The sequence below is a fragment of the Bufo bufo genome, chromosome 2 (genome assembly GCF_905171765.1).
Source record: "Bufo bufo chromosome 2, aBufBuf1.1, whole genome shotgun sequence".
NCBI lineage: Eukaryota > Metazoa > Chordata > Amphibia > Anura > Bufonidae > Bufo > Bufo bufo.
This window is the reverse complement of record NC_053390.1, coordinates 56,383,385-56,409,665: the sequence shown is the minus strand read 5'-3', so window position 1 is coordinate 56,409,665 and position 26,281 is coordinate 56,383,385. Positions and strand designations below refer to the sequence as shown.

The 26,281-nt window shown below is 38.5% G+C and overlaps 1 protein-coding gene across 1 annotated transcript; it reads right to left on the bottom strand.

The window, feature by feature from the left end:
- SKOR2 (SKI family transcriptional corepressor 2) lies at positions 1-21,398 on the bottom strand. Its single transcript, XM_040420156.1, has 7 exons — positions 19,644-21,398; positions 19,234-19,291; positions 14,698-14,772; positions 7,984-8,046; positions 5,766-5,864; positions 1,650-1,717; positions 1-63 (listed from the first exon to the last, which is right to left on the bottom strand). Exons 1-7 carry the CDS (start codon positions 21,396-21,398, stop codon positions 1-3), a joined length of 2,181 nt encoding a protein of 726 aa, XP_040276090.1.
- Between the last annotated feature and the right edge of the window lie 4,883 nt (positions 21,399-26,281).

The window sequence follows — 26,281 nt, the reverse complement described above, 5'->3', positions numbered from 1 at the left end:
TTAGCTTTTGCTCAAATGTGTACCGAGCTTCTCTTTCCTGATTAGGCTGGCAGCATAAGGGATCTGGAGGAAGGGAAACATTTTAATTGGAAAGCGTTCTAATTAACACTTCATCCTAATGATTAATAATTATGTTAAAGGGGTCGTCCGGGTTTAAGTAAATAAAGCTTAAAGGGGTTTTCCAGGAAAACAACTAAAAAAAAGGGCACAATTTGAGTTATGGGTTGCAGAAACGAATTATTATACAAGAAGCAGCTCAATAGTGTTTGTATGTTTGATAACCTGAGGGACTGAGAAATAATATTAGCATGATATTCTGCGCCATTCTGGAGTTATAGCCTTTAAATTATGTGCTTTCTGCCATCAGCTTAAAGTAGGAAATTGTTCCTTTTGACAGACAACAAGGAAACTGGACCTAAGGGTTAATGCTTTTGCAAAATTCAAGAATAATTCCTTAAAATCTCATTTTTTAATCTGTACAAGCCAATATTAAAATGAACACTAGGCGGCGCTGCAGGCTTGTAGCTGGGTTGATCTGTGCTGTGTAGTCACTTAGCTGGTGACATCATAGATGTTCAATGTGGATAATGTCTAAGGGCTCATACATACGAACGTATTTTTTTCCATCCAGTTTTTTTTTTACAGGTCCATATGTGCAACCATTCATTTCAATGAGCCTGCAGAAAAAATGGAAACGACTGTGCATTCCGTTTCCGTATGGCCGCATGTCTGTTCTGCAAAAAAATAGAATATGTCCTATTCTTGTTTTGCGGACAAGGACAGGCATTGTTAGGGCTCATGCACACGACCATATGTAATTTGACGTCCGTGTGCATTCCATATTTTGCGGAACGGAACAGCTGGCCGCTAATAGAACAGTACTATCTTTGTCCGTAATGCGGACAATAATAGGACACGTTCTAAGTTTTTGCGGAACGGACATACGGAAACGGAATGCACACGGACTAACTTACGTTTTTTTTTTTAGGACCCATTGAAATGAATGGTTCCGCATACGGTCCGCAAAAAAACGGAACAGACACGGAAAGAAAATACGTCATCCGTTTTTTGGGGGGGGATCAGTGTTTTGTCGACCGCAAAATACATACTGTCGTGTGCATGAGCCCTTAAAGAAAGTGAATGGAATGAAATCTACATAGAAAGTCTAAATGGGTTGTCCAAGAACGGCAACTTATTGTCTGAGTACTCCAGTGTAAAGGGTTAAATGTATAGCATTAATTGACATGATCTGGATTTAAAGCCGCAGGTCACTTTATGGTGCTGATTTATTTTTTTTTTTTAGCACTGTGTGGATGATCAGATTCACTTTTCTGTTACCTCAATACACTGCAGATTTCCCCCACACATTTCCATGACAGAATATGTTAGGGAAGATAGGGATCGGGCTGTTGGATTTCAATATTCCCGATCCTTTTGCTCCCAGGGGAGATAAGCCGCAGCTAGAGAGGAGATTGTATGTGTACAGTGGAAAAGGAAAAGATTTCATCCTTGCCCCCTAGTGGCACAAACATGAATTGCACAAAAGCTGGAGATATTGTGAAGATAAACCTGCAGGACTTAGGGGTGAGGGATGTGAAGGACTTAGGGGTGAAGGATTGCAGAGGGTTTATAATTTATGTAGAACTTACAATTTGTAACTGCTGGACCATTTCCTCTCTGTATGCTAGCTCTCTCTTCATTTGGTCATGGAAGTTATCTGTGAAGGAAGGTGAAATATGTACATTAATATCATGGAGATATGCAGGGTATATAACAGGTATTAATTTCAGATGAGAAAGGAATTAATAACTGATAATTAACACGCTGTAATACAGTATTGTACATAAAAAGTGTAATGAAGTAACGATCTTCGCCACGATGAGCCTCATACTAGTCCCTTCACAGAAGAAAAAACGTGTCCTCCGTATATCTGCCTTCCCAAAAATTCACATGAAAATACCGGCAACAATAAAGTCACGACAGAAGTTGTACAATAGTATAAAACTATATCTGCAGCATCTTATTGTCATCCTGTGCCCACCATCGAAAATGACTCCGACTCCATTGCATCAAATATAGCAATTCAAATTTTGAAAATATAGATGTCTATGTATTTATATAGTAGTGTCACAGTGTGAAAGTATTGTAAGAGGTGCTGTGCAAAGCTAACAGTGCAATACAGTACCCATATACGGTAAATAGTTCCATAAACTGCCTTCATAAACATTGCTATACAGTAACCATATAAACAGTGCCATATGATGGATTTATATATAGTGCCATACACTGTCATTATAAATAGTGTTATACACTGTCATTATAAATAGTGTTATACACTGTCATTATATATGGTGCCTTATACTGTCATTATAAATAGTGTTATACACTGTCATTATAAATAGTGCCATACACTGTCATTATAAATAGTGTTATACACTGTCATTATAAATAGTGCCATACACTGTCATTATAAATAGTGTTATACACTGTCATTATAAATAGTGATATATACTGTCATTATATATGGTGCTTTATACTGTCATTATAAATAGTGCCATACACTGTCATTATATATGGTGCCTTATACGGTCATTACATATAGTGCCATATACTGTCAGTATAAATAGTGATATACACTGTCATTATATATGGTGCCATACACCGTCGTTATAAATAGTGCCATATACTGTCATTATAAATAGTGCCATACACTGTCATTATAAATAGTGATATACACTGTCATTAAAAATTGTGCCATATACTGTCATTATATATAGTGCCATATACTGTCATTATAAATAGTTAAAATAAAAATTAGTAGCAACTTACAATGCAGCTCTAACACATCTCCAAAGGCAGTTTACCAACATATAATAGCTTCAGTCATGCAAATACAATAAATGGCAGAAGCACAAATCACCAGTATCTAATGCAGGAGAATTCTCGTACAAGCCATTTTAATTGAGAAAGCAAGTCAGATGACCAGTGAAATGTCTTCAAGGAACAAAGTACTAGTCCAGTTGCTCTGACTTATTACTACTGATATATCATTATAAATAGTGGCATATACTGCCATTATAAATAGTGCCATACACTGCCATTATAAATAGTGCCATACACTGCCATTATAAATAGTGCCATACACTGCCATTATAAATAGTGTCATACACTGCCATTATATATAGTGTCATACACTGCCATTATAAATACTGCCATATACTGCCATTATAAATAGTGCCATACACTGCCATTATAAATAGTGCCATACACTGCCATTATAAATAGTGCCATACACTGCCATTATAAATAGTGCCATACACTGCCATTATAAATAGTGCCATACACTGCCATTATATATAGTGTCATACACTGCCATTATAAATAGTGCCATACACTGCCATTATAAATAGTGCCATACACTGTGATTATAAATACTGCCATACACTGCCATTATATATAGTGTCATACACTGCCATTATAAATAGTGCCATACACTGCCATTATAAATAGTGCCATACACTGTGATTATAAATACTGCCATACACTGTCATTATATATAGTGTCATACACTGCCATTATAAATACTGCCATATACTGGTTCTTATATATATATAGTGAGATGTAATGCCTATATGCCACAACCATATACACTGTATGACAGGAGGTGTGGAGATTGCCATCATCTTTGTAGGGTAGGATCCCCAGGAGTTTCTCTCCCCTTCCCTTCTACAGATAAAGAACATGTCTGACAGGTAGTAAATACTGGAGGAGACCTCTGGACAGGCATCGTTATTAAAGATGTACAAGTATCTGGACTTGTATCCTAGAGTGTACATCATAGTTGGCCCAGAGCGAAGACTCCTGATAATGGAGGTAACATCTGAGAGCTCCCATTAAACAGCCGCGTCTCTTCTTTTAACCAACGTCATTGGGAGTTATGAGATAAAACAGGAAACAATGAGACAAACGTCTCTCAGGCGAGAAGCTCTCAGAAGGCTCTCACGGGAAGATGATATATATATTAAACGTATACGATATAGGTCCTGATGGGAAAGGCTTTCAATCGCTAAATGAGGCTCTAAGAGAACATTAACTCCTTGTATGATACATCCAAGACGGACCAGAGGGGGCCCCATGATAAAACAAAGACCCCTCCTGCTGCTGGCTCATGCCACCCCACCAACAGCACTTCTTGCCACTGCCTTGTTGGTAACAAAGAGTGGTGAAACGCTCAGCATGGTTGACCCTACTTTGATCATTAATGTTGAGGTAGCCAAGAACATAATGCTTTGTTCTGGATTACAATGGCGAAAGGTTTGTTGGATGCCCCATCCCAAGGACCCCAATGTAGCCACCAGGAGTGCCTCTATGTTAGGTAAGCCCTTGATGAATTCTGGAGATTTTACAGCCATGATACATTCCCTAGGGACTTCCACCCTAATCGAGCAGCTGCCTAATCAGAGTAGTGGGAGATGAAATTTTGTAGTCCGTATCAAGATGTTGTTTTTCCTTTTTGTTGGACTAATCACTTAGTCAGGGTTAGTTAATGGGGTAGAAGGGTCTCGCTATTAGGAGTGTCCCACCCTCAGCTCCATCCTCCTTCTCTATTAGCTAAATGTTCTCCTATCATACATCTTCTCCTGAAGACAAACCTTCTACATTAGTAATAACTCCACAGTCCATCATAAAAAAATCTACTTTGGTCATTCTATTGAAGACTATGGGGGTCATTTATGAATAGATATACGCCAATTTTTGGCCTATATCTGTCGCAGATTCAGTGGCAAATAGCGGCCAAATCTGCGACTTCTTCCTCATCCACGACACGTATGCCAGTTCTAAAAAAAAGGGGGTGTAGGGCGGTTGAGGAATCCTGTCAAAGACAGGATTGTGTGAAGGCACACATCGAGAGAAGGGGACAAAAAATTTCTGCCGCACTGAAAGTTCCCAGAAGCACAGTGGCCTCTATAATTCTTAAATGGAGGAAGTTTAAAACAACCAGGACTCTTCCTAGAGCTGGCTGCCACACCAAAGTAAGACGAAGAACCCAATGATCACTTTAGCTGAGCTCCAAAGATCCTGTGTGCAGATGGGAGATACTTCCAGAAGATCACCCATCACTGTAGCACTCCACCGATCTGGGCTTCATGGCAGAGTGGCCAGAAAGAAGCCTCAGTAAAAGACACATGAAAACCGTCTGGAGTTTAAAATAAATCACCTAATGGACTGACTCTCAGACTGTGAGAAACAAGATTCTTAGGTCTGATGAAACCAAGATTGAACTTTTTGGCCTCAATTCTAAGCATCATGTCTGGAGGAAACCAGGCATTGCTCATCACCTGCCCAATGCCATATCTATCATCTATCTATCTATCTATCTATCTATCTATCTATCTATCTATCTATCTATCTATCTATCTATCTATCTATCTATCCATCCAAAGAGTGTGAGTCTCATTGCACAATTTGCCATGTCTCTATGTTCAGTCATCCTCTATAATCTGCTTATGTCAGGTATAACATCTGTACAAGTTCTCACACTATTTTTGGGACTGACATGGGACTGCGCCCATAGGGCTGAACAGTTTGTGTAGCTGAAAGTCACTGCAAGTTTCAATGAATTTTCAACAAGCATTGGCTCTTCTATTCTGTAACTTTTTATTTTCAGATCTGTGCAACCATCATGTGCCCAAAAATATCTCAAGTACCAAAGTCAGCAGGTAGCAAATATAATGCACAATAATAATAAAAAAAAATATCCTTACTGAAAACAGGAAAAGATGGCGTCCCCTTTAACACTTGGAATTCTTGCTCCAGTCTCCGCCTCAGATCTATTTGCTCAAATAAAACTTTCTGAAGTTCTTCTGGGAAAAAAAATAAAAATTATATAAATATTGACAAGAATTAAAATAAAAAAAAATAGCAAAAAGCATAAAGTGCTGTGTGGGCCGGGCGAGGCCCGATGCAGAAATCATGAATATAAATCAATGCAATATATTATTTTAAAGTATTATATTACCGTGTCATGTATTGATTGATACGCATGCATTAATCTCAATTATATCCACCCAGCCGCCATATATTATTCATACGCAGCTTGTCAAGCGTAAAATATGGTTCATAAGCCGGTTACCTGCCTAACTTTGCCGCTAACCCTTTCAGTGGGACGAAGCCGGCAGCCAGCGGCTCTCTATGATTGATGCGCTTCGAGCCTCGGGCAAGGAAGGAGTTAATGTCAGTATTTAAAAGGCCCATGTCACTGCCATAATGAAGGGCGAATAATGGACTCTAATGTGTTCACCCTCTAAGAGAGAAGGAAGAGATCACATCTGGCTGTCTGTAGTCAACCGGGCCGGGCTGGGACTGTAATTGTGACCTTGTGTGTCCTTTCTGAGGATCAGAGTCCTTGAGTCGCTTTCTTATGTCAGATTCTTAGTTACTCTATCACCTTCCGGGAAAGCTGGGTGACCGGCAATATGGTCGCCACTGCCACCCAACATTCCTAGACTACTGAATATTATGTGATATGCAGGGGTGCGCCTAGCCTTTCTGCTGCTTGAGGCGAAAACTGCCTTTCTGCTGCCTGAGGCGAAAACTGAAACGGGCCCCCCCCCCCCGCCAATGCCAAATTCTTAACCTAACCCCTTTGCCACAATGAAAGCTCTCATTGCCCATGGCCCTTCCCCTGCCCCCCTCTTGCCCCTCCCTGGTGCTGCCTGAGGCGATCGCCTCACCTGGCCTCATTGGTGGTGCGCCCCTGGTGATATGCCGGCCATAAAGGACAAAAACAGTCAAAGAGGATTTTCATCAACTTGCTCATACTGTTTAGCTCACAGAGGTTTGCCTAGATTGTAGCAAACCCTCAGCTGTGAGAAACATCAGCTTTTCAGCTTCTGGACATCTGGAAGTAAACCTGTGTCACAGACTAAATGCCTGTAAAGACTTAAAGGGGTTTTCCAGTTACAATAAGTTATCCTCTATCCATACGGAGCCTCTTTTCTTGTGATCCCAGTGGTAGGACCCTCAGCGATCTAATAGTTATAAATTAATGTAAACAGAATACCCCTTTAAAACTTTTCACAGCTGAAGATTTGCTACAATGTTATCCAGTCTAGACCAGTGATGCTCAACCTGCAGCCCTCCAGCTGTTGTAAAACTACAACTCCCACCATGCCCCTCTGTAGGCTGACAGCTGAGGCTGCCCGGGAATGATGGGAGTTGTAGTTTTGCAACAGCTGGAGGGCCGCAGGTTGAGCATGCCTGGTGTAGACCATTCTCTGTGAGCTGTGGACAACTCATCCCTCCTGTCCTGTGTCTGTGCAGGTGGAATGTATCAGTCAGAAGATCAGACTGTTTAGATCATGCCTAGCTGGAGGCTAACCCTCAGCTGTGACCAGTATTAATAAAAATGTTACCTGACAGCAAGCAGAGATCTTAATATTGGCGAGAAATTGATGTATATACTGCCCTATACGAAACCCTTCAAAGAGTGCTAAATTCTAGAAGCCTCAAAGAACAAGCTACTGGTTGTTCCTGTCCCTATGCAACTAGGGTACAGGACCCCTCTAAATTGTGACCACATGTAGGTGGGAGGTCTTGGAAAGGGCTTGGGGTCCAAGCACCAAGCAGGAGACCATTTGGCCTTTTTTTTTTATGGAGCCCCTTCTCTTGCATGAACACCGCTGTGAAAAATATATCCTCTGGCCCTAAGTTCATGTTGGATGACATGGAAAATTGTAGCATTTTAGCGTAATAAGAGGATGGCACCATTCGTAAAAAGACTCAAATGTTGTATCAGGAAAAGAGGAACATAGCTGACGCGTTTCAGATATTTGCAATGGTCTTTACAAAGCGATAGCGGTCTGAAATGCGTCAGTCGTGTTACTCTTGTTTGTTTTTACTTTGCTTATGTCGTCTGCTGAGCTAGGATACTACGAGCGGGAGATTGTTCGGACCTGTCCGCGGTGAGATGGATAAACGTACCTTTCCCCATGCTCCCCATGTCCTTCTTCAGGGCTGGTGATGAGCCATCCTGACTGGCTTCTCCTGCAGACAATATAGAAAAAAAGACGTCTTTTTAATGAGTTTGTTGACTTTGGATTTTTTTCCATTTATTTATTTTTCCTCTGTTTCCCCCGTCCGCTTTTATGTCTGTCGAGTAATTGCCTTTTCCAAGATTAAAACTGTTTCTCGGGCAGAGAAGAGGCGACATAAATTTCACTTTAAGGGCCCATTCAGCGTGGCGCGTTGCCACAGGCGGGGACGAGGTTATGGCTTGCACTCGTTGGATTAACCACCGTCTCTCTCGCTTTGTGTAGCTTTTACATGTTTAGTGTTGGCTGTCAGGAAAGATATTGGCATCTGTTAGTGGCGGGGAGAGGCCTCGACGCGTTTTATGTCTTTACTTGGGATTTTTATATTCTGCCTTTTATGCCAGCATTTCAACAAGTTATTAAAGTAAAGATGGAGAAAGATCGGTGTTTCGCCCGTGACCCACTGAGAACATGATGCAAAAGTTAATTAAACCCGTTATGGGCACAGATGTCCTGCTATCTAGTTGGTTTTGTTTTTTTCTTTTTTTTTTCTTTTGTGGGATTCAACATTAACTTTATGTAGATATAAAATCTGCACCGAGAACTTTGCAACAGGAAGGCAGTGAAATTATTATTGCATCAATTCAGCCAGCGAGCCCTGCAATGTACTGGTGAGGACTACTTTATCATAATGTATAGTAAATTTACGTGTGGCGCTTTAGACTTGATACATTGTAGAAAAATGGAAAAATTGGTGAAATAAAATGGAATTGAAAAGGGGAAAAAAAAGTAAATTAAATATTATGTAAAAATAGCCAAAAACTAAAATCTAATTAAGTAAAAATAAAACAAGTCACCAATAAATAGATAAAAGATAATAAAAAAAATATTGATTACAAACTTTGAGTTATTTTCTTTATGTTCAGGATTACACTGACTCCCCATAATATATGATTATAGGGATCAGAGCTCTGTTATTCTAATAAAAAGACCAAATCCCCTGAAAAAATTCTTTCTCCTAGCAGTCACCACTAGGGGGAGCTCACCGTATATGGATTTATACATCTGTCATTGAAGTCAATCATACATTTGTCTTCAGTAAGCTTCACGGCTCCCTCTGGTGGTGGCCGTAAGCAGACAGAATTTTAGCATTTACCTCTACGGCTATGCGAAGCGGAGCAGGGGATTTGGAGTGAGTTCTGTATAAGAAACTCATAGCTCAGACTCATAGAGAGATTTACAACTGATCAGAACAGAATTGTGGACATGTTTAGTTTAAAAAAGCCTGGGGCACTAGATAAAATTATAGATATTAGATTGACAACAATATGCATTTAAAGCGGGTTCTCACTTTGGTTAAACCATTTTTTGTTAGAAGAGTGCCCTTACAATAAGTAAAGGTTCCTGCTGCTGGAATCCCCCAATGATCAGCTGTAACTTGGAAAGAAACCTGGCAAAAATTCCCTGCAGCGCCACCACAGGAGCAATTAAGCATTACATAGTTCTCATTGAAATCAGTGGACTGTCTATATAATATACAGATGTGTGGAAAATGCTCTTTTTAACCTTTCTCCACCCTAATAGTAAATGTTCCTGCTATAGAACAATAAGTAATAACAAGTGATCCTTCTGTTTGGCATAGTTTGGTCACTAGGGGCACTGTTTTAGAGTCCACCTATGAAATGTGACTGTTTCCCATATGACTGGTGACAAATTGTATAAGCTTGTTGTCACCCAACCAAAACGTGTCACGGAAGTCCCATAGCTGTGAATGGAGAGGTGGCGGTGCATGAGCGGTGCATGAGCGGTGCATGAGCGGTGCACTCTCTATTCACCACTTATGGAAATTATTAAAAAAGAAAAACTAACATTTCACATGGACATAAGTATTCAGACCCTTGGAGTCACCTGTGGTAAATTCAGTTGATTGGACATGATTTGAAAAACACAACCCTTTCTATATGATGTCTCACAGCTGACCATGCAAATCAGAGCAAAAACCAAGCCATGAGGAGGAAAGAACTGCCTGTAGAGCTCAGAGAGAGGATTGTGTGGAGGCACAGATCTGGAGAAGGTTACAGAAAATGTCCATAATTCTTAAATGGAAAAAGTTTGGAACAACCAGGACTCTTCCTAGAGCTGGCCACCCCTCCAAACTATGTAATCGAGGGAGATGGGCCTTGATAAGACAGGTGACCAAGAATACAATGGTCACTCTGGATGAGCTCCAAAGATCCTGTGTGCAGGTAGGAGAAACTTCCAGAAGGTCACCCATCACTGCAGCATTCCACCAATCTGGTCCATATGGCACAGCGGCCAGAAAGAAGCCTGTCCTCAGTAAAAGACACATGTCTGGAGGAAACCAGGCTCTGCTCATCACCTGCCCTATACCATCCCTACAGTAAAGCATGGTGGAGGCAGCATCATGGTGTGAGGGGGGGGGGGGGGGGGTCAGAAGCTAGGACAGGGAGACTGGTCAGGGTTGCAAAAAGCCGAATGGAACAAAGTACAGAGATATTCTTAATAAAAACCTGATGCAGAGTGCTCTGGACCTCAGACTGGGCTGAAGGTTCACCTTCCAACAAGACAATGACCCTGAGCACACAGACAGGACAACACAGGAGCGGCTTAGGGACAACTCTGAGAATAATCTTGAGTGGCCCAGCCAGAGCCCTGAACCCAATAGAACATCTCTGGAGAGACCTGAAAATGGCCGTCCACCAACGGTCCCCATCCAACCTGACAGAGCTTGAGAGGATCTGCAGAGAAGAATGGCAGAAAATCCCCAGATCCAGGTGTGGAAACCTTATGGCGTCATCTCCAAGAAGACTGGAGGCTGAAATCACTGCCAAAGGAGCTTTAACTAAGTCCTGAGTAAAGCGTCTGAATACTTATGTCAGATTTTATTTCTAACGTCTGTTCTCTCTGGGTTACTGAGTGAAGAATGATGAGGAAGAACATGATTTTTTATTTTTATTTTAGCACAAGGCCGCAACATAACAAAATGTGAAAAAATATGAAAGTGTCTGAAGACTTCCTGAACGCACTGTATTACCCACTTATTACAATCTGTCTGTCTTGGATTGCTAAACTTGCGGAAAATTAATTCTAAGATATTCCACAATTTTTAGGGTGTCCCTGTGCAGTAGAGTTCAGTCTCATATCCTTAGTGTCTTCCACCTCTCTTTTCAAATCACACCTGAGTTGGCAGTACCTAAAGAGGAGCTGTCACCTCCCCTGGCATGTCTGTTTTAGTAACTACTTGCATTTTCTATGTAATAATAGTTCTGGAGCATCTATTCCTATGACTATGTTGTGCCATTCCTCTATTATTCCCTCTAGAAGTCATGAATAAATTACTAACAGCTCTCGGCTCCCGGCAAAACTTCTATTTCTGCACTTAGCCGTACAGATCGTTCACCCCAGTGATATACATGTTATAATGAGAAAGTGAGGTAAGTGGCCACTGACAGATATGTATCTTCGGGGACCAGTCATATCTTATACAGCAACATCTCTCCTCCTCTTGTGAAGACCATCCAGGATCTGGATCAGATTTTGAGTGACATATTTAAAATTCCTGTATATCCTATATCTCTTATGTATGGGCGGTTGTCTAAGATAGATAGATATGAGATAGGAGATAGATAGATAGATAATAGATAGATAGATATTAGATAGATATGAGATAGATAGATAGATAAATAGATAGGAGATAGATAGATATACAGTCAGGTCCATAAATATTGGGACATCGACACAATTCTAAAACTTTTGCCTCTATACACCACCACAATGGATTTGAAATGAAACAAACAAGATGTGCTTTACCTGCAGACGGTCAGCTTTAATTTGAGGCTATTTACATCCAAATCAGGTGAACGGTGTAGGAATTACAACAGTTTGCATATGTGCCTCCCACTTGTTAAGGGACCAAAAGTAATGGGACATAATAATCATAAATCAAACTTTCACTTTTTAATACTTGGTTGCAAATCCTTTGCAGTCAATTACAGCCTGAAGTCTGGAACGCATAGACATCACCAGACGCTGGGTTTCATCCCTGGTGATGCTCTGCCAGGCCTGTACTGCAACTGTCTTCAGTTCCTGCTTCTTCTTGGGGCATTTTCCCTTCAGTTTTGTCTTCAGCAAGTGAAATCCATGCTCAATCGGATTCAGGTCCGGTGACTGACTTGGCCATTGCATAACATTCCACTTCTTTCCCTTAAAAAACTCTTTGGTTGCTTTTGCAGTATGCGTTGGGTCATTGTCCATCTGCACAGTGAAGCGCCGTCCAATGAGTTCTGAAGTATTTGGCTGAATATGAGCAGATAATATTGCCCGAAACACTTCAGAATTCATTCTGCTGCTTTTGTCAGCAGTCACATCATCAATAAATACAAGAGAACCAGTTCCATTGGCAGCCATACATGCCCACGGCATGACACTACCACCACCATGCTTCACTGATGAGGTGGTATGCTTAGGATCATGAGCAGTTCCTTTCCTTCTCCATACTCTTCTCTTCCCATCACTCTGGTACAAGTTGATCTTGGTCTCATCTGTCCATAGGATGTTGTTCCAGAACTGTGAAGACTTTTTTAGATGTCGTTTGGCAAACTCTAATCTGGCCTTCCTGTTTTTGAGGCTCACCAATGGTTTCCATCTTGTGGTGAACCCTCTGTATTCACTCTGGTGAAGTCTTCTCTTGATTGTTGACTTTGACACACATACACCTACCTCCTGGAGAGTGTTCTTGATCTGGCCAACTGTTGTGAAGGGTGTTTTCTTCACCAGGGAAAGAATTCTTCGGTCATCCACCACAGTTGTTTTCCATTGTCTTCTGGGTCTTTGGTGTTACTGAGCTCACTGATGCGTTCCTTCTTTTTAAGAATGTTCCAAACAGTTGTTTTGGCCACGCCTAATGTTTTTGCTATCTCTCTGATGGGTTTGTTGTGTTTTTCCAGCCTAATGATGGCTTCCTTCACTGATAGTGACAGCTCTTTGGATCTCATCTTAAGAGTTGACAGCAACAGATTACAAATGCAAATAGCAGACTTGAAATGAACTCTGGACCTTTTATCTGCTCATTGTAATTGGGATAATGAGGAAATAACACACACCTGGCCATGGAACAGCTGAGAAGCCAATTGTCCTATTACTTTTGGTTCCTTAACAAGTGGCAGGCACATATGCAAACTGTTGTAATTCCTACACATTGTGGTGGTGTATAGAGCCCAAAATGTTACAATTGTGTTCATGTCCCAATATTTATGGACCTGACTGTATATATATGAGATAGATAGATAGATATGAGATAGATATAGATAGATAGATGATAGATAGATAGATAGATAGATAGATAGATAGATATAGATAGATACGTACGTACGTATAATGCATATAGATAAATAGATAGATTAGAGATACAGTAGATAAAATATAGATAGATAAATATACACAAGATAGATAGATATGAGATAGATAGATAGATAGATAGATAGATATGAGATAGATAAATAATAGATAGATAGATATGAGATAGATAAATAAATAATAGATAGATAGATAGATAGATAGATAGATAGATAGATATATGAGATAGATAGATCATAGATATGAGATAGATAGATAGATATGTGAGATAGATATAAGATAGATAGATAGATAGATAGATAGATGATAGATAGATATGAGATAGATAGATAGATAGATAGATATGAGATAGATAAATAATAGATAAATAGATAGATATGAGATAGATAAATAATAGATAGATAGATAGATAGATAGATAGATAGATAGATAGATAGATAGATAGATAGATAGACAGATCTATATCTATATAATTGGTATTGGCTACATTGTAGTCACACATGTTCTGTATTCTTTAGTACAATTCTCCATTTCCCCAATTGCCACATAAGTGTCCGGCTCCGGCCTCTGCCCCCCACCATTGCCGCCCGCCCCCCTGCCGCCGCTGCGCTGCTCCCCTCTTTCCCTGCCCCTCTCAGCCTCTCTCTCTCTCCGCTGCCTGCACTCTCTGTCTCATTTGACAGGCAAATTTGCAGACATTGCCTCAGGATAACAACCTCGTTTGACAGTCAATTAACCGTGAATAGTCAAAGCCAAGGCAGTTTGCATTACATAAATGGGAAATTAGATTCCCTGCTCCCAAGAAAGCAAACCTCTCCTTAAGACACTGCAATAGACAAGTTAGTATCACAAGTTCTAATCACGTCGTCCGTAAAGCCCTCGGAGACGTTTAGCAATCAGTAAAAAGGTGGTTTCATTTAATTTGTATAATGTAATTTTTGTAAATGTATTACACATTTTGTGTAGAGATCATTATCATGTAGATAATATAAATGTTGGGAAAGACGCAATAAAACACCTTTAATGTCTGTCTGACAGATAGAAAAAGCAATAAGCTGTGATCCTTCTTAATAGAAGGTTTGTATGGAACATTTCAATTATTGTCATTTCAGCCTTCCGCACGCCGCCTCATTGTATATGGTCCTACAACCGCCTTTCATGCGTCCAACGCAATTAATAATCCGCTTGCTATTAGCGCCGTCTTATTTTTTTTCTTTGCCTATTCTGGGTTTTAATATTTTTATTTTTTTACCCTTGGAACATTCTAGAGGGATACATTTTGTCTTACCTGGTATTTCTCTCCAGAATTCACCCGCCGAGGCGTCCGATTCTGTGACATAAAAATGGATCTCTTTGCTTTTATCTGCAATGAGACAAAATGGAAATTCAGAGGTGCACTCTATGGCGGTTTTATTATTTCATATTTGCTACGCGGGGGGTGCCAAAAAGCCACATTGTCTTAAGCCGGGGTATTAAGACACAAGGAAATATTTGTGACTATTCATGCAAAATATTCCAACTGTCAACTAGACCAATATTATAAGTGCTATGAGGCCCCTGAGGGGAGGGGGGCCAGGAATTCTTTACCTGTTTGCCATAATACTGCAATAGGAGCCACTAGCAACACCACTAGGGGGAGCACATTGCACGCAGCTTTATATAGCTCCTGTTGAGTGCATTACTAACTGAATAAATCTATATGCAGTGAGCTCCCCCTAGTGGTGGCTGAAGGCAACCAGTATTATATAGTTTATCAAGTCAGAAAAAGAGAGCTTACCTATACAGATATATTATGAATCCGTGCAAGTAAAAATGGTAGACACTAACTTTAATAAAGTGATAGTATTCGGAGGAGCTGTTAGTGGGGGTGTGACCCATTCTGAGTTTTTGTACACCCCTGACAGTTACACTATGGAAACTTTTGTCACAGGAGGTTGTGATGGCTGATTCGCTGTAATAGTTTGAAAGGGATATGGATGGCTCATGGGGGGTGTTCTTCCTTGGGATATGTACGTAATGGAAAAAAATAAATGGGTGTATTTGATGTAAATTTGTTAATGAGCCTTAAAGAGGTTCTCCACTTTAGTAGACTCACTACTTGTTAGCAGTGTCCCTTGACAATGAGATGATCACAATATGTCCCCCCGCTTGGACTTCCCAAAATTAGCCATACTCTGTGGGGAAACTTGATAGTAAGTGAAGTAGGCTAAATGAAGTAGTGCACAATGCCCTGTGACATCCAAGGGCTGTTTGTGTAATGCAGGACAGGGCAGGTCCTCCAGAGAGAGAGAGATGCTCTTTGCTTTGGTCAAGAGATGAGGAGGAGTCTGAACAGAGGACCTTCTCTATTAACCCTGAATTCAGTAATAGGGTGTATGGAATTGGGTCCTCTAAACCTTTAAAGGGAATGTGTCGTCAGAAAATAACCTACTGTTTAAATCACTTTTTTTTATGTTTAACATTATTTAAAAAAATTTCTGATGATGTTATTTTTAATTTTCTGTGTCAATATCTATATGTAAACAAAAATCATAAAATTTCCCACTGGCCTCTAAGCCTAATACTAGGCACCACTTCTTGGTCTGTACAGATCACTTTACGGCAGTTATCTGCTTATCTGTCATTCTAATCCTGCCTGTAATGATATCACCTCTGTGTATAGATAAGACAGGATCCGCCATTAACAATAGGCGATTGTCACATCTTATCTATTCTCTCCTTGTACAGGTCACAGAGCATGGCCTAGAAAACTCTCCTATAGAAGTCACTGAGGTCCCCTCCTGACCATTGCATCTATGGACCAGGGGGCTGCCGTAAAGCAATTTTCTTGATGCTTTCTAAATGCTGTTAAGAACAGCTCAGGCAGGATGGCCCCATAATCATGTTCAGAAAATAGAATAAAAAAATCTACAATCAGAAAAAAAAAATACACATTAGAAAAAAGGAGATGTGTGACTATCTGGTTTTAACTGGCAGATAAAATTATTGGTGACACATTTCCTTTAACTATTCTGTGTTAACGGGCTGTTCTTTCTGTATTCAGAAGAGCCATCATTAGAATAAGATCCGTCAACAACAGCATTTAGCCAGCTTGCTGACTGTTTTCAGTTGGTTTATTTATTTAGATTCCTAAACTCCACGGAGTAAAAATGAACTTGAGAACACGTACAAAATCATAATATATGTTGTTTCTTCCATCATCTCTGGCAAAAAATGAAAAACCTACGTGCATTATAACTCACAAATGTCCCAATTTTTATGTTTTTAATTGACTTGGCATTTTTCTACTCTGACCCTAAATGTCTCCAAAAATATTTGGATGAAGATCTGAAATAAGTCAAAAAAGTCCCAAAAAGATATGCAGCAAAATATATAAAATAGATAGACAGCTATGAGATACATAGACAGATATGAGATAGATATGTCACCAAAAAACTATGTAGAAAGATAGATAGACACATAGAAAGATATGAGATAGATAGACTTAGATATGAGGTAGATAAATAGATAGGACAGCTATGAGATAGATAATGCAATAAATATAGAATAGAGATAGATAGATTGATAGATAATGGAATAGATATAGGATATAGATAGATAGATAGATATTAGAGAGATAGATATGAGATAGATAGATATGAGATAGATAGATATTAGATAGATAGATAAGAGATAGATAGATATTAGATAGATAGATAAGAGATAGATAGATAGATGACACAGCTCAGTTTTTTTGTACACCTTCACTCAAAATAAGACCAGAAAACAATTGACAGTTATTCACAAAGAGTTGCGGTGGAGTGTATAAGTCATACAGAAAATGGGGAGTGACTCTGACAACCATTTAGAGGAAACATTGCAATCAGTGGGTGTACGGTGGAGCATGTTAACCTCAAAGTAAAACTTTTGGAAAAAATCTATTAAACTTTTGAAACTTAAATAAAAAATTCTGGCACAAGCAAAAAAGGGATAAACTTAATAGGCGAAATATGAATTTTAGGAGCGTTGCCTTGAAATCATAGTGCCTTAAGGGGCAGTGTTGGAAACTGTGGTTTTGTTGGACTGATGTAGATTTGTAGATCCTTGTTACTAATCAATTTGCCTTATTTACCAGGAGATTTCCATCTCTATAATGCATCGGGCATATGAATTTATGTCCATTGTATTTGATCATACATTAGGCTTTTATAAGTGTGTAATGGTTTCTCTCTCCTTCCAATTTCTCCTAATATTATAATAACACACGGAATGTTCAACAATATCTAATTCTATTAATGTGTATACAGATGCATTCCAGATGAATGTGTCATTCGTTTTCTTTGAGTCTAATAATATGTTTTTGTTTTGTAGTTTGTTTATGGAAAATAAAGATAGAATATGACTCCTTGGATTTACTGATTAAAGTATTAATGGAGTAATTGAACTCACTGAAGGGGAGGATAAGGATGGAGGAGACGTGACATGATTCCCTGTAAACCATCCCGCCCTGATTCATTGGAACGTGTTATATACAGCCATGGCCGGATAACCTCTTGCGTTAATAGAGGCAGAAAGACAGACAGAAAGCTCATTTACTCATGTGTAATACAACAGTAGTGAGATCTGAAGACATGGTGATCTCCTGATCTCCTCCTAGGTCAATCGTTACTGTAGATAATATTACTGGAATAGGATTTTTTTTAAAGAAAGGAAGGAAGGAAGGAATATATTGGATAAGTAGATATTGGAAAGGTACATATTGGATGGATAGATAGATAGATAGATATTTCCAAAAAAATAAGACAGCACTCCAAATCCGGGTGAAAGGTGGTGACCCATTTATTCCCAGGCAATGCTTCAGCCCACTCAATGAGGCCTTGGTCAAGCCGTCCAATTGTCCAATTTTTTTGGAAATATTGCATAGTGGAATGGCTGCCTACCTTCCCTGAGGATTTGCACCCGATTTATTTTTATTTATAGATTTTTTTTAGTTTTTTAGATAGATAGATAGATATGAGGTCATTCATCCCAGGTCAGTCCTTAATATTAGATAATATTAATGTAATGGGGTCTATTCCAAGCTAACACAGAATATAAGATACATAGGAAGAAAGATAAAATAGATATATAAATAGACAGATAGATGGATATCGGATAGACTGATGGATAGATAGATATTGGATAAATAGATTGATAGTTAGATAACTATTGGATAGATATGAAGTTATTCATTCCAAATCAATCCTTACTGATTCCAAGTCTATTACAAGCTAACAGAGAGAAAGAAAGAAAGAAAATACATGATAGATAGATAGATAGATAGATAGATAGATAGATAGATAGATAGATAGATGATAGATAGATAGACAGATAGAGATATAACATGAATGTAGCAGAGCGTGTAGTAGTCACAGATAACACAATGTGATACTGCAATGAATAGTGGCACTCCTATATAACAATCCCCCCAATCCGGTACAACCATAGACAGCCAGATGTAAGAATAATACAAAGATGATGGCAAGACTCATATGAATTAATGATATACAGAGTCATACCATACATGTGTATAAGATGTACACTGACTACCAACCCTTGTTCATTTGGGGAAAGAAAATACATAATGAATCAATTTGCTGATATTAAGTTTGACAAAATAGGAATTGACGTTTCTCAGCAAACTTTTCCCTGAACAAAACAAAAAACAAAAACAAACAACAAAACAAAAACAAAAGACTAGAGAAAAACAAGCGGATAGAATCCATAGTACAATAGTGGCGGTATAGAGCTAAAAAGTGTAGTCTGTGTCCAAGAAGAGGTTAATTTTGTCCATGGCCTCTCTTACCTGGGTAGGAGTCTTCCTTGGAGGATAAGTTCCCATTGTTTTCTTTGCTTTTCTGGGTCTACAAGAAAAAAAAAAACAGAACATATAGGAAGGTACAAAGGACAGGTCTACATAGAGGACATGTCAGGTGGAGGTGAACTCATTATCAGCGCAGTCCCCTAATTGTATATGGGATATAGGGTAGGCTATATACCATATGGGCCCAGGACAATCGCCGCATTTCCAGAACACAGGGGTTTATTTGCATGTAGAACATTTGCTCTCTGTGGCATTGTGTTAAAGAGCTAAACACAAGATTTCATTTCTGTAGGGCATCTAGTTATCAATCTTATTATGCAGACATCACCCATTCAGCCTAAAGCTGCATTTAAATAATAATAATTAGCTGTGAAGCCTGAGGGAATATTTACATCTTTGTAGCAAGGTTCCTCCACTGATGTATGACGGGGGCTGGAGTCTTTTGGGGTGGAAGAAGGATGTTCTGCGTTTTCCATTTTCTCGGCCTGCGTTTCGCTCCTGGAACTGGAGAAGGGGGAACGGTCTTTGCATGTTTTCTCGTTGCTTTCTACCAGTCCTCTACTCTGCAGAAACTGACTGCTGAGACTTTCCTCTTCGTCTTCACCAGGCGGCTTGTTGGTTTCCACATCCACGTCCTGCTCTTCATCAGAGTCCGAGCTGTCACTTTGGTAACTGCAGCTAGTGCCGGGTGACACATGCCTATCGTTTTGGAAGTCCTCAAGGTTGCCATGCAATTTGGCAATGCTCTCGGCGTCTTTGACCACAGGCCGGAAGGCGGAATGGTAGCTCTGTTTCCGAATTGGGAAGGAAGGGACCTCCAAGACGTTGGTCCTGGTTTCAGAGGAGGGTCTGATGTCGCTGGACACTGGAGAGCTGGAACATTCGGTTTCGAACAAGGTGTCTCCAGTGTTGCTGAGGTTGCTGGCATCACTCTGGTCTGCCAGCTCTAGGAAGGCCTGTCTTAGAGTTGGGTTGTCTGTAATAGAAGTAAGGGTGCTGGGTTGAGGCTGGAGATAGGTAGGAACTGGAAGTCCACCAGGAGTTCTTGGTGGCCAAAACATACAAAAAGGGGGATAAAATGCATCTTTTCTACCAGGCCAGAATAGTCCTGACAATGCACTGGTCTTCTGGCCATTGACTGTATCAGCATCATCTTTTTTCTGACACAGGCCAAAGGCTGGGAAAGTGTATGGACTTGGAAAGAGGGTGCTGGCGGGGAATTTTTGCAACATGCCAAATCCTTTGCTGGGGACTGGGATGACAGGGTAACTTCTTTGGGTCTTGTTTGTGATGTTGGTGGGCTCTATCTCTTCTTCTTCTTCGAACCTTGGCCTCTTCTGATTGAGGTCTTGACCAATCATGTGTGGCAAGAGGCCATTGCTTGCTTTTACGCTGCTCAGACTTTGGCAATGTGCATGACTTAAAGCCCTCTTTCGGCTGCCACCATTGAACATTGCTTTGACATCTTCCCAGGCAAATACCATTTCATCTGGAGGGGTCTTATCTGAGAGCTTAAGATGTCTCCTCCATGAATTGAAGTTGGCAGCATCAGGCTGGGTGTATTTAGCTTCTGGGGTTCTATGTGAATGGAAAATGAACTTGTTTGGAGAGAAGTACATGTTGCAGTAGGTGCATTTAATACACTTAGCTCTGGAGCTGTTGTACCTTGCCGGGATGAAGTTCCCCCTGCACCCCCATGCACATTCATGACTAACATCAAATGCAAAGTTATCTGGAAGCTTTGGTGGCCGGTTCTCTCCTAAGAAGGACTTGCACAGTCTCTCAGCCTCCCTTTTAGTAATCATTCCACATCTTCGTGAAGATATGGGCATTGCTCCTGCCCTTCTCAAGATTTCCAACTGAACTGGGGTGCACTGCACACAGGTGATACCAAGGGCTACCCGCCTGTTGTGGATCTCATTGTAGCTATAGTTTTTAAGGAGTGTGTTAGAGATTTGGGCAAGGCACAACCTCTCCTGCCCATCTATGACCAGCGATACAATAGGGATGCCATACAAAGTGACTTGGCTGACTTGGTTTGGTTTCATGTTGGAGTGACTGACTCTTGACTGAAGGGAGTCTTGGTAGGAGTTTGGAGGAGAGGACAAAAGGTGGTCGTTTGTGACTGTTAATGGGCTGGTGGCCATTTCTGCAGATCCCAGATGAAGGAAGTTCCTTAGTCTGGTTAATACCTAAAATAAGAGGAAATATTATTTTTTAAGGTTTTTGTAGATAAAAGTTTATAGAAATTCTAAGACAGACAGCCAGATCTTTAAGTCAGTTTCTAATTTTTAGCTGACCTTTTATTGGATCACTTTTTGTCTATGTCTATCTATCTATCTATCTATCTATCTATCTATGTATCTATCTATCTATCTATCTATCTATCTATCTATCTATCTCATATCTATCTATCTATCTATCTATCTATCTATCTATTTATCTATCTCATATATATCTCCTATCAATGTCATATCTATCTATCTATCTATCTATCTATCTATCTATCTATCTATCTATCTATCTAATATCTATCTATCTCTCTCATATCTATCTATCTATCTATCTATCTATCTATCTCATATCTCTCTGTCTGTCTATCTATCTATCTATCTATCTAATATCTATCTATCTATCTATCTATCTATCTATCTATCTCATATCTATCTATCCATCTCTCTCATATCTCTCTGTCTATCTATTTATCTATGTAATATATATCTATCTAGAAATACTCTATCTGTCTATCTATCTAGAAATACATAATAAAAATGGCAGCACCAGACACAGAAAAGTAAGAAGGTAAAAAAAGAGGTGCTAATGAGACTAGACCAATGCCTAAAAAGGTAAAAGATGCAAAAAAGCAGCACACTCAAAAAAGTGAAAGAAAAAAATGTTTACTGTCCACATAGGTGAATAAACATTTTTTCTTTCACTTTTTTGCATGTGCTGCCTTTTTGCATCTTTTATCTATCTATTTATCTATACATCTCATCTCTATCTATCTATATTATCTATTTATCGATCTGTCTATCGTTTTATCTATCTCATCTCTATCTATATTATCTATCTATCCATCTATTTATCATTTATCTATTATTTATCTACTTCATATCATTTTTGTATCTGTCTATCTATATCTATCTATCTCTATACCTATATCTATCTATCTATCTATCTATCTATCTATCTATCTATCTATCTATTTATTTTTTCCCTAATACAGAGCATCCAACCACTGCAGTTATTTCAGTAACACATTATATTTATCATTACATTGTAGCCATAATTTGCAATAATCTAACAATAGGTGATGCAGACTATTGCTACAGGGTACTCTATGTACAAAGCAAAGGTTCCTGGTAATACAACTATTAATTAAAATGCAATTAACCTCCTTACTGTGACAAGTAACCCAGAATGGTTTTCATTAGATCAGGATGAAGCTCAGAAATAACATGAGGATGTCTTTGTGCCCTGAGATTATAGGCAATGTATATCCATGTGTAATCCACCCCCTAATCTCTGTTTTCACCTTTCTATTGCTAAATCTGGATTTGAAATATTTTGTTTCAAGAATATTCAATTCATTAAAACTAATTATTAATTTAAAATTATTCCCATCAATCATACAATAAATATTAAATACAAATAATAATAATAATAATAATGAAAAGTTAAATATAAACATGTCAAAAATATACATTTAAATAAATACGAAATAAAAATAATATATGAAAAAAAGGAAATGTAAAAGTAAATATTAGTAAATAAAAATATATAATAAACATTACTGGCTGCGAAAAAATTAAAGGTAAATGTAAATAAATAAGTACATTGCACACACTTCCATGGTACATCACAAAACTGCATTTAAATATGGCATAATTATTTATTTATTTAAACAAAATTATTAGTTATTATCAATTATATATTTATTAACATAATAAAACAGAAAAACAGAAATAGTCAAAACTACCAGGACTCCTGTTTATAATTATATTTTATTCATGTCTATTTGGCGTTCCTAAATAATAATAATAATAATAATAATAGAAATTTTTACATAAAAAATCTAATTATATTTTTATATAATAATTCCTGCTGCTTTTTTTTTAACCCCTGAAAATGATCTAGCACAATGAATGATGGAATGATTTTGCTATAAATGAGCAGCCTTCAGTGCCCCGCTTATGAAATAATCTGTCTATTGCCATTCACAAGCATGGATAAACATGTCAGCGGTGAGAGGAGAGATGGAAACCAAGAGGGGGACCTCAGGTCCTGAGTTTGGATTCACCATGGAAATGTGGGATGGGGTAGGTGACAATATAATAAACTAAAGGTCGAAAAACAACGAACCATATATATATATATATATACATACACACATGCACAGAATATATTTAACATGACATTATATCACTACATCAAATACAGATATACAAGGCTGAGTGCCTCATGTTACAGCTAATTCTGTTATGTGGATCAATTCATGAGGATGCGGTTACTTCAGAACAGCGAATATCTACTATCTAATCCTAAAGTACAGAAGACAAATTATCTCTCTAATATCTATCTATCTATCTTACATCTATCTATCTATCTATCTATCATATATATATATATATATATATATATATATATATATATATGTATCTACTTATCTACTTATCTAATATCTATGTATGATCTATATCCATTTATCTCTAGTTAAAAATTTTAAATCCAATTATTTACATTAATTTCAACCACATGCAGGCATATATTTACATTACTATAAGGAACGATGTAGTAGAGCTGAGTTTGTCGAGTGGGTTTCCATAGATATGTAGGTTTTCAAGTCAGAGAATCACATAATATATATATATATATATATATATATTATACATACACACACGTATACATATATATACTATACACATACACACATATATATATATATATATATATATATATATATATATATATATATATATATATATATATTATATTATACACATACACATACACACACAGCACTAAAGTTGGCTACAGGCGCCAACAAGAACAACATGTAATGGACAAAGCTTGCCCAGTCCTAAACTTGATCACTGTCTTAGCCATGGACATGGTTCACACCAGCAGGCAGTGCCGCACAGCCACACACAGACATAAGATGATGATGTACCTGCTGCAGAGCAGATCCCTCACAGGGCAGAGCTGGGCATGCTGTGGGTGCAGCAGTGGAGGGCTCCTCAGGCTGCACTTGGAGGTGACATAGATCCTGAGCCTCCTCTCTATTAATGATCTCCTTCCTCTATGAGTCCAGGTCCAGGAGTCTGAAGCATCGCTATGGAGAAGCTCCAACCTCTTACTAGAGCCCCGAGTGACGTCATCGCTCCTTCATTAACCCCTTCTGGCCTGGGACTTCCCTCATCTACTCATGACATTCCTCGATCTGCCTTCACCTCAGATGTCATCCATATAGTGACAGAGATCTGATAATCCTCAAGGTGCTGGAGAGATTATGTGCGACATCCTGGAGACTGCAGAGAGTGCTGTAATGTCTTCTATGTCTTATCATTCTGTGGGGTGATGTTTGATAAGTAGGATGAAGAGGATTTGTCATTTAGAAATAAAATATCTCATCAACAGAAGAATGATATTACTATTTATTTATTTTATTTATTTATTTTATTTATTGTATTTCCGCCCTGTAATCTAATAACTGATATCTAATAACTGATAGCTGCTGTAAGTGGTTGGAAAGAGAAAGGAAGACAGAGATGTAGATATGAGATAGATAGATAGATAAACAGACAGATAGATTTCCCATATAAATAGATTTACCCATATAAATCCATGTATATCATATCTATCTTTAATCTATTTATCTATCTATCTATCTATCTCCTATCTATCTATCTATCTATCTATCTATCTATCTATCTATTTATTATCTATCTATCTATTTATTATCTATCTCTCTATATCTATCATCTAATATATAATAAAAGTAAGACTATACAGTGCATCTCTATATATAATCTAATAATCTTGTGCAGTGTATTGGAAGCAGGACGTCCGATCAGATCGCCTGACTTCCAGTGTACGACCGATCACGCACAATTCATGTGAACAAGGACAGATAAGACGCGTTTTGCTCCCAGGAGCCTCCAACCCAAAGACGGATATAATGACAAAAATTACATCAAATGTATTTTATACTTTGCACGTGAATTTATTTGCACATTTTGCAATTTACTTGAGTCACATGTAACATTTCTCTGTCCTTCCACTGTCCTGAGCTCTGCGGATTTGTAATAAATGCCGGTAAGCGCAGGGTCAACTTTTAATTTTTTTTTCCGCTTCCCCGATGGATCTACATTATCCAGATATATAACAGAGAACTGCCTAATCAGCAAATGTCCGAGGTGTGACTGACAGAAGAGGGGGCATTGTGCCCAAATATGACGCAAAGGAGTCTGAGGCTTTCATTGAGGTGCGCCATCCTTCAATCTCCATCCGTCTTCATCCGGACACAGGTAATTAACGTGTCAGTGTGACCACAGAGCAAAGGAGGAGGCGGAATTATAGGGCAGGTGTAACTGTTATGGGGTCACCACCACTTGTGATTTTAGACTTAAAAAAAATGCTAATTATGTTAATTCTAGCGATTGTAATAATATACAAACTATATATATATATATATATATAATGAAAATGTGCAATAAAATTGTATCCATTATTATTATTGTTAGTAATATAAATAAAAATAAATAATCTAATAATAATAATCATCACACATTGAGTACTGGTGATGTAAAGTAATTTCCCTCCACTTAATGCAGCTTGTTAATTATTGTAAGCGGCTGAAAATTAATTAATCTAATGAACTAGACAAGAAACTATTTCTCCTTTTCTGTCCTAAAGACAATTTGGGGGGATGTTTTGTGTAGTTTAAAATATACAGAATATTTCTGAGCATAGAAGACATGATAATGTGGGTTAGGAATTCTTATTTCAAAATTTTGAATGTTTTGGTTAA